The sequence below is a fragment of the Oryctolagus cuniculus genome, chromosome 18 (genome assembly GCF_051225735.1).
Source record: "Oryctolagus cuniculus isolate XC-2025 breed Fujian yellow rabbit chromosome 18, ASM5122573v1, whole genome shotgun sequence".
Lineage (NCBI taxonomy): Eukaryota > Metazoa > Chordata > Mammalia > Lagomorpha > Leporidae > Oryctolagus > Oryctolagus cuniculus.
Window position 1 is genome coordinate 25,318,089 of NC_142884.1, and position 9,503 is coordinate 25,327,591.

The 9,503-nt window shown below is 52.7% G+C and overlaps 1 protein-coding gene across 4 annotated transcripts; it reads left to right on the forward strand.

Moving 5' to 3' along the window:
- The first annotated feature begins 398 nt into the window (after positions 1–398).
- On the forward strand, positions 399–9,287 carry ZNF792 (zinc finger protein 792). 4 transcript variants are annotated; one of them, XM_089319158.1, is made up of 5 exons: positions 399–546; positions 1,743–1,781; positions 3,531–3,657; positions 4,125–4,247; positions 4,834–9,287. In XM_089319158.1, exons 2-5 carry the CDS (start codon positions 1,749–1,751, stop codon positions 6,120–6,122), a joined length of 1,572 nt encoding a protein of 523 aa, XP_089175284.1. In that variant the 5' UTR covers positions 399–546; positions 1,743–1,748; the 3' UTR covers positions 6,123–9,287. The 4 variants fall into 4 exon arrangements, with proteins under 4 accessions (XP_089175284.1, XP_089175286.1, XP_089175285.1 ...); XM_089319160.1 differs by lacking the exon at positions 4,125–4,247 and having other exon boundaries at positions 4,652–9,287; XM_089319159.1 differs by lacking the exon at positions 4,125–4,247.
- The last annotated feature ends 216 nt before the right edge of the window (positions 9,288–9,503 follow it).

Sequence of the window (9,503 nt, forward strand, 5' to 3'; positions counted from 1 at the left end):
ATTACACAGTAGGGCTGCTGCTTGTGGGAATTAGCAGGAGAGCTCCACACCTGTCCACCTGCGGTACCCTGCAAGCTTCCCCATCTGAGCCTCTCTGCAGTTTTTTATTTTCTCTCGTCATCACCCTGACAGCCTCGAGCCTACAGAATTGACTTGAAAATTTTCTATGAAGGAAAGTACTATGATCTTTATTAGCTCTTAAGATAATAAGTGCTCACGTGTGTGTGTGTCGGACCGACGTGGTTTAGTTTGTCTTTTGATTTTGTCGCTTTGGGAAGCACGTGGGTCTCAGAACTTCGGCGCACATTTGCCACCTGTGCCAGAGTCTGGAGCGCGCGCGCGCTCTCCAGCGCAGAGGCCCGGGAGAACTACATTACCCAGAATCCTTGCGCAGAGCCCCTGCGGCGCTAAGCCAATGGGGGCCCTTGCAGAGGGACGCTTGGGCACGTCCAGGCGGGACTTCCGGCGCCCCTGCGGCGGCGGTCCTTTTGGTGACTCTTGGGTCGGTCCACCTGGACAGGGTCTGAGCTCTTGGTCCGGCCCAAGGTAAAGGGAGCGGGAAGGCGTGAGCCGAGGCGTCGCTCACGGTGCATGGGGGCGGGTCTGTGGCTCGGGAGGGCGCCCTCTGGGGCGACTCCTCGCGCGGGGCAGGCTGGCGTCGGGGTTTGGCTGGGTCGCCTGCGCTTGCCCGCTGAGGCTGGTGCTGCGTCCCCTGGTGCTGACCTGTCCGATCCCGCCACCCCGCTGGAGCCCCGAGTGAAGACACCTGCTCGGGGCACTGCAGCCACAGCTCTCTGTTCGGGCCAGTTCAGGGGCGGTACGGGTAGGTCCCCTGTTTTTGACACGCGGAGTGATGAGAGATGTCCCTTACAGAGGGACCAGGGTGTGCAGAGCCTGCGGATGCGACTGGGAAGCGTTGGGACCCGTGAGCAGATGAGCTAATCTGAGGGCACTGGTGGCCCCGGACGGTTGTCATCAGAAAGACTGGATCCCGGGACGATTTTAAAAGGTTCCCGAAGGTTACTAAGAAGCCGGCCGACTGGGGATAGAAGGCAAGGGTGACTGACGAGGAGAGGAGAGACGGGCAGACAGGAGGCGCAGGGGGACAGGGAACATTGTTGCCGAACCAGAGTGGCGATGCAGTGGTGCACAGATCTTTGAGAACAGAGAAGGTACCGCCTTGGAGTCACCACACCCCGGTTTAACTTAGGGAGAAATGGAACAACCACTCGCTTCCACATTAAGGGATCAACGTTCCTCTAAAAGTGTGCATGTAAACACTGAACTGTGGGAATTTAGCAAGTTAAATTTGTGCATGCAATGCAAATGTGCTTAACACCATAATATACTCCCAGAGCCGTACGTGAAAACACTAAACATCACAGTATTGCATCCTCATACTTTCAAAGACCCATCGCATGATTTACACTGAAAACATTGACAGAAGACTTGATTTTGTGGATAGTGATAGAGCCTACTTAGCACTCGATGCGTAATTACTGATGCATTCAATACCAGTTCCAACCCCAGGATGTGGGTGCCATTCTTAGGTCCATTCAGTGAAGATAGGCACTGGAAAGTTGAATCCTTGTCCTGGGTCACATAGCAGGTAAGAGGTCGCACCAAGGACTGAAACCCAAAACTTGGTCAGTTAGCCCAAGGTCACCTTGCAGGGCATGATCAGGTGATCCCTTGGGGCGCAGCATGGATGCCTTTCGCTCACAGTCTCACTCTTCCCTCAGGTTTCCATGGCTTCAGATGCATTCACGAACCACGCACAGGTGAGTAGATAGTGTCCCCCTTCCATACCTCCCCATGACCCATATAGTCTCCTGGATTTATCCTGCTACTGCTTGTCTGCCACATTACTCAGTTTGGCCTGGGGTAATGTGTCATCAGACACCTGATCTGGCATCTAGGCCAGTTTCTGGCCACCTGTAGAATGTTCTGTGGCAGGTGTTTTAGGCAGAGGGTCAGCATGTGCCAGTGCACAGTGGTGAGACAGAGCTGGCAGGCGGCTGTCACAGGCCTCTGTATGTCTTAGAGGACCTGCGAGCCAGGATGAGGGAGTCAGGCCTGCAGCAGGGGCCCAAGGACTAGGGCCATCCTCCACTGCCCTCCCGGGCCACAGCAGAGAGCTGGACTGGAAGAGGAGCAACTAGGACTAGAACCTGGTACCCATATGGGACGTGGGTGCTGCAGGCGGAGGATTAGCCAAGTGAGCCACGGCGCCGGTTCCTGGATTTGCTTTTAAAATATATCCAATCAGACTCTGTGATCGAGAGATGGATGGAATTTTGACCCTTGCAGCTAGCAGGAAGGAGATGCCATCAACTGAGAAGGGGAAGTCAGTTGTAGGCGTGAGTTTCAGAAGAATTATCAGGAGGTAGGTTGGGCTATGGTCCGTTTGTGATGTTCCAGAGACCCTGAGTGGAGTGAGTGAGTGGACAGCTGGACACACAGCTGGAGTTCAGGCAAGAGGTTCATGCTGAGGACAGCACAAGTTGGTGACCTGTGTGTGGCCTGGGGCAGAGCTATGAGTCCCATTTAGGAGGCGAAATCTTCAGGTCATGGTGACCATGTTACTGGGCACCTGCCTAGGGTTGGTGAATGTCACAGAGAGGTAACGCCAGAGAGGTGGCTGTGGGGTTTGAGGTGGGTATGGCAGATGGCCAGAGCTTCCCAGGGGCGTGACCATGGGAGGACAGCAGTGATGGAGGTGACAAAGCCTGCACTTACTCCCCCTTGTCAAGGCTCACCAGTCCAATGGTGACCATTGGTGGGGCTGGAGAATTTACTTAGGCTTATGAATAAGCTCAGGGGCCAGTGGGAGAGTCGGTGACGGATGGGCGGCCAGGGGAGCTGGGCACTGAACGAGGCTTTGATGGGAAGAGGACAGCTGCGATAGGGGAGGCTGTGATGCGTGTAGCACAGCAGTAGAAGAGGGCTTAAGGTATTGCCACCTGCATGTGAGGTTGAAGCAGGGGCCAGGACGAGGTGGAGAGGTCTGGACAGCAGGGCCAGAGGCCTTCCCTGGCCCTGTGGGCTGTCAGATGTGGGACTCGGGATGGAATCACCCTTACATTTCCCAGTGTTTTCTGGGTTCTCCCCGGAGCTCAGGGAGATGCCCATGGTATATGCAGGGCATGGACAGTGGCAGTGAGAATCCAAATGTGTGTGATTGATGGTGCCCAGAGGGATGTGGCCAAGGGAGAGCGTGAACTGAGGCTCCCAGGGGCTGGGCCCTAGGAGGTGAGGGAGGACGCTGGGCCCGTGTTCGCTGGTACGGGAGGCATGAACTGGAAGGCATGCCCAGGGGAATTCGTCAGTCCCAGGGCTCAGCATTTACCTGCCCACATGTCTGCAGTTGATGTGGGGGACACAGCGAGGGGACTGTGGTGCTATCCGGCCTCCGCCTCCCGTGAGCCTTCCTGAGAGGAGGGTGGGAGGGACTGGGTTTAGGGAGCCAGGGATAGAGAGGGCCCTGGGAGAGGGGCTGCTTAGAGACACTGCTGTGCCTGTCATGGTAGGGCAGGGTGACCTTGGAGGATGTGGCTGTGGACTTCACTTGGGAGGAGTGGCAGCTCCTTGGCGAGCCTCAGAGACTCCTGTACCGGGATGTGATGCTGGACAACTTTACCCTGGTGGCCTCGCTGGGTAAGTCCCTCACCCTCGCAGCGTCCGGGCTGGGCTGGCCCCTCCTCCTCTCTCCAGGGCTCTCTCTTCCCTTCCCACAGCTGCCAGTGGACCTTGCCTCCTTCCTGGGTCTTCTTCCTAGGCTTCAGGCATTCCTCACCCTCTCCCACGGAGCCCCAGCATCTGGTGCCCTCAGGCCTTCTAGGGAAGGATATGGGGGCCCGTGGCTTCCACTTGACATGGCTTCACCTTGTCGGGGGACCGTCCGGGATTGCCACCCCTCTCTGCCCTTTACTCCAGCTGATGCTGCCTCTTGCCCCATGTCAGGAATCACAGGCGTCAGCTGGAGAACCGGTTTTGGGGGCAGTGGGCCGATCCTAGAGGACGTTTCTCCAAGGTTCTTCTTGTAATACTGGTTGTCACTCCCGGTGGGCTGGGTGCTCTGGCTGTTGGTGTCCATCCACTTAGCTGCTTTGTCTTTCTCTTAGGATTTGCTTCTTCCCAGATCCATGTAGTTGTCCGGCTGGAGGCGGGGGAAGGCACCTGGGCGCCTGGCAGGGCAGGCGTTGGGCCAGCTGCGGCACTAGGGACTTGGAGGGGACCTGGCCCTGGTAAGCGACAAGGCAAGGATAGTTCAGTGTCAGGGCTAGGTTCTCCTGGCACCCAGCACGTCTGCCAAGACAGGTCCATAACTCATTTCAGTCTCTCCTTTTCTTGGCATTTTCTCCACTTACCCCTCCTGTTTGATTTCTGACCAGAGCTAAGCACACCCCTCTTGCCTGAAAGTCTCCCCTGTTCCTGCCCACCTGTCATGCTCGCTGTGAGACGTGCTCCGGGCCTGCATTGTGCTTTGGCAGCTTCTCAGATGCGGTTGGTTTTCCCAGATCTGGGCACAGCCTTCCTTTCAGGGCTTCCAGGTCAGCCGCCGAGAAGCCCCTGCTGAAAGCTGTCGGCAGATCAGCGAGTCAGGCTCACAGCGCGCCCTTTGCTGTACTGTGTTCTTGTTCCTCCCCAGACCCCCAGTGGTGCAGTGCTGCCGGGCTCGGTATGGAGCCTGCCTCAGCCCAGCTGCGGCCGCCTCATCCTCCCAGGAGCCCCGTGTGTTCGATCCTGGAGTTACAGAGCAGGCGTCTGGGATGGCCTGCCCTCTTTATCCCGCATCTGCATGTACGGCAGGCAGTGTTTCTCTGCTTTCAGGCTGTTGGTTTCGGATGGAGAATGCCGAGGCGCCTTTGCAAGCAGTGCCGCGGATCAGGACTCCCGGGTCAGGTTCGGCCACGCACAGTGCCGAGCCATGTGGGATGTGTGGCCTGGTCGTGAAGGACGTTTTGCTCTTGGCCGAACACCAGGGGATTTGCTCTGGGCAGAAGCTTCAGGCATGCGGGGCGTGTGGAAGACAGTTCTGCTTCAGCCTAAGCATCGCTCAGCATCAGGACGGAGAGGGGCTCCCCAGCGGGGAGGAGGACGGGGCGTCACCGCTTACGGGCTGCAGAGGCCACCTGTCAGAGGAGCCCTTTCTGTGCGGGGATGATGGGGAGGACCTCCTGCCCCACCCAGGCCCTCTGCACAACCAGACCGCTGACCTCCGGGGGCGTCCGCCCAGAAGTGCAGGGTGCAGCGAGGTCGTTCCCACTGGCGACGGGCGATACGGGTGCCGTGAATGCGGGAAGGCCTTCAGCCAGCAGCACCGCCTCGGTCAGCACCAGAGAGTTCACGCTGGAGAGAAGCCTCATGCGTGCCGCGAATGTGGCAAAGCTTTCAGACGGAAATGCAGACTCGTTCAACACCAGAAAATCCACGCCAGAGACAGGAGTTACGAATGCACGCAATGTGGGAAGTCCTTTAGACAAAGCTATGGCCTTGTTCAACATCAGAGAGTTCACACGGGGGCAAAGCCTTATAATTGTGTAGAGTGTGGGAACTTCTTTGGCTGTAAAACCACCCTGGTTCGCCATCAGAGAATCCACACTGGAGAAAGGCCATATAAGTGCACAGAATGTGGGAAATCCTTTAGACAACGGTCTGGCCTAATTGGACACCAGAGAATTCACACAGGGGCCAAACCTTACGAATGCAGCGAGTGTGGAAAATTCTTCAGCCGCAAAATCACGCTTGTTCGGCACCGGAGAATCCATACCGGAGAAAGGCCTTACAAGTGTACTGAATGTGGCAAGTTCTTTAGCCAAAGCTCTGGCCTGGTCTCACACCAGAGAGTTCACACCGGTGAGAAACCTTATGAATGCGCTGAATGTGGTAAATGGTTTAGCCACAGGTCTAGCCTCAATTTACACCAGAGAGTGCACACTGGGGAGAGGCCTTATGCGTGCAGTGAATGCGGGAAAGCCTTCAGTCTGAAATTTACACTTCTTCGACACCAGAGAACCCACGCGGAAGAAAGACCGTATGAGCGTAGTGCACGTAGGAAGTGCTTTAGCCACAAATCCAGCCTCATTCAACATCGGCAAAATCATGTCGGAGAGTGTTGAGCCAGTGGCCTTCCCTCGCTTGGTACCAGAGGGTTCGCCCTGAAGAAAGGCCGTGGAATACAAGAGTGTTATCTGCTTGGTCAATGCATGACGGCAGAAAAGCTCTGAGAATAGAGTTGTGAAGTGGCCGTCAGCCAAAGGCTACACCTCACACCTGTTGTGCAAGCCGCAGTGTGTGGGGAGGCTTCCGGAGGTGCGTTACCCTGTCTGACCTGCACGAGGCCCTTCCCTGAGTGCTCTCCCTGCCGGTGCCAATGGCAGAATCCATCTCCTATGTACCATCCGGTCGCCCAGTGAGCTGAGGGACGGCCAGTCTTTGTACTGTGTCCCCTGTAGGAAACCACAAGTGGCGTGAGGCCATCGCAGTTTACCCTGATCAGCTTAACACACTGATGGGGTTAATAGAATTGGAGCCAGCAAACCAGAAGGCATGTGCCTTATCCAGTGGTGCTTAGAGAAATATTCTGGTCACTATAGCTGTGAGGGATTCGGGTATTCAGGTATTCTCAGAACTTACAGATTTAACGTCTCCTGTGGCTCAGATCACTGGTAGGGCAAATAATCTGAATGTTTTCTGAATTGTCAAGACTATTTGGGTTGCTTACCTCAAGGTCATTGCTATACAGGCAAGAAAAAGAAACCAAGAAAAGCGCTGGTTGTCTAGGCATGTGACTTATTTAGCATCTATTGCTTGCTAGGCTTTGCTTCCATTGGTGTAGGGCTGTCCCTTCCAAAGGAAGAACATATTTTTTTAAAATATTTGTTTGTTTATTTGAAAGACTTACACAGAGAAAGGAGAAGCAGAGAGGCAGAAAGAGAGAGGTCCTCTATCCACTGGTTCACTCCCCAGTTGGCCGCAACGGCCAGAGCTGAGCCGATCTGGAGCCAGGATCCAGGAGCTTCTTCCAGGTCTCCCATGTGGGTGCAGGGGCCCAAGGACTTGGGCCATCTTCTACTGCTTTCCCAGGCCATAGCAGAGAGATGGATAGGAAGTGGAGCAGCTGGGTCTCGAACCGGCACCCATATGGGATGTCGGCACTTCAGGCCAGGGCACCTGCGCCACAGCACCAGACCCCCAAAGAAGAACATATTTAAGATGTGTTTGCCAATGAAGGATCCAGATTTCCGTGTTGAACTGTTAAAAAATTTGTTTTATTTATTTATTAGAGAAAGAGCCCCCATCTGTTTGTTCACTACCCAAATGTTTGCAGTGGCCCAGGGGCAAAGCTGGGAGCTGAGATCTCAACCACGTCTCCTAGGTAGGTGGCAGGAACACAACTATTTGAGCCATCAGTACGGCCTCCCAGGGTCTGCATTGGCAGGAAGCTGGAATTAGGAGCTGGAGCCAGGGAGTCACCCAGATATTCAGATATGGGACATGCATCTTAACCACTAGGCAAAATGCCTGCCCTGAACCGTTTTTTTTTTTGTTTTGTTTTGTTTTGTTTTGTTTTGTTTTTAAGATTTATTTGAAAGGCAGAGAGTTACAGAGAGGCAGAGAGAGAGAGAGAGCGATCTTCCATCTGCTGGTTCACTCCCCAGATTGCCACAATGGCCAAAGCTGGGCTGATCTGAAGCCAGGAGACTCTTCCGAGTCTCCCACATGGGTGCAAGAACCCAAGAACTTGGGCCATCTTCCACTGCTTTTTCCCAGGTCATAGCAGAGAGCTGAATTGGAAATGGAGCAGCGGGGACTCAAACTGGCACCCGTATGGGAAGCCAGCACTGCAGGAGGTGGCTTCACCCGCTACACCACAGTGCTGGCCCCCTTGAACCAGTTTTTGAAGGCTCTATGTAGATGCAGTTGATGTTCAGTGTGAAGAATGATTTTTATGTATCCATGCAACCTTCACCACGGTCATGATAATGAACATATTTCTCAACCACAAATTTGCCTCATCCTTTACAGAAATCCCCCTTTATCCAGCTGCTTTTTTTTTCTTCCTTTCCTTTTTCTCTCGCTGTATGTCTTTCTTTATTTAAAAAGATTTATTTATTTGAAAGAGTTACAGAGAGAGGGAGAGAGAGAGAGATCCTCCATCCAGTGGTTTATTCCCCAATTGGCTGCAACAGTTGGGCTGGCTGAATTCCATCTGGGTCTCCCACATGGGTGGCAGGAGCCCAAGCACTTAAGCCATCTTCCATTGCTTTCCCAATTGCATTAGCAGGAAGCTGGATTGAAAGTGGAGCAGCCAGGACTCAACCCAGTGCTCATGGGATGCTGGTGTTGCAGGCAGTGGCTTAACCTGTCATGATGTGGGACCCCCACAGTCTCTAAAGTTTTGCTGTGGTGAATCATAGTCAAAAAATACTAAATGAAAAATTTCAGAAATAATTCAAGTTTTAAATTACTTTTATTAGTTTTTTTTTTTTTAAAGAAAAAGGTTATTTATTTATTAGAGAGAGTGAGAATGAATGACATAGTTCTTCCATCCATTGATCGACTCACCAAATGGGCACAGTAACCAGATCTGGGCTAGGCTGAAGCCAGGAGCCTGGAACTCCATCCTTGTCTCCCACATGGGTGGCAGGCCCCAAGTGCTTGGGCCATCATCCACTGCCTTCCCAGAAGCATTAGCAGGGAGCTGAATTGGCAGTGGAGTAGTCGGGACTTGACCTGGTGCACCCTTTTGTTGTAAATGGTGGCTTAACCTGCTGCATCACAGTATTGGTCCCTGTGGTACATTGTGTGTCCCTATGGTACATTGTTAGAATTGTTTTATTAGCTATGTTGGTTAGTACATTGTTAGAATTGTTTTATTAGCTATGTTTGTTAATCTGCTATGCCTTATTTATAAGTCAAAGTTTGTCATATGTATGTATATGTAGGAAAGGCCAGTTTGCTTATATACATGGTTTGGTACTGTCGACATCCACTTGGTACATACGCCCTGTGGATGCAAGGGGACTACTGCAGACTTTTTAACTTTTCTAGAATTTTATGTGAATGGAATACCAAAATATTGTTCTAAAGAAGTTTTTATTTTTTTTACACAGTGTAATTATTTTGGGATTCCTCCATGTTCCATGTCTGATTACTTCATTGTTTTAGTCTAGACTAGTATACTCGTGTGGTTATCCCACAATTTGTTCTACATATCTGGTAAGGAACATGAGTTGCTCCCAGTTTGGGATTATTACAAATAAAGTGGCTGTGAACATTCACATACTTGTCTTGTGTGTTAATAGCTGGGAGACAAAGGCCTGAGTATCTCATTTCTAACCATGGGATTTTAATTTCAGTTGTGACAAAGTGATGACATAGGCCAATGTTGAGGAAAAGAATTTATTACCTACAGTTCCTGAGAGAAGGGGGAACATCATGTCACACAGGGCTACAGAGAGCACCCGTGTTGGTCAGGAGGCAGAAGTGAGCAAGGG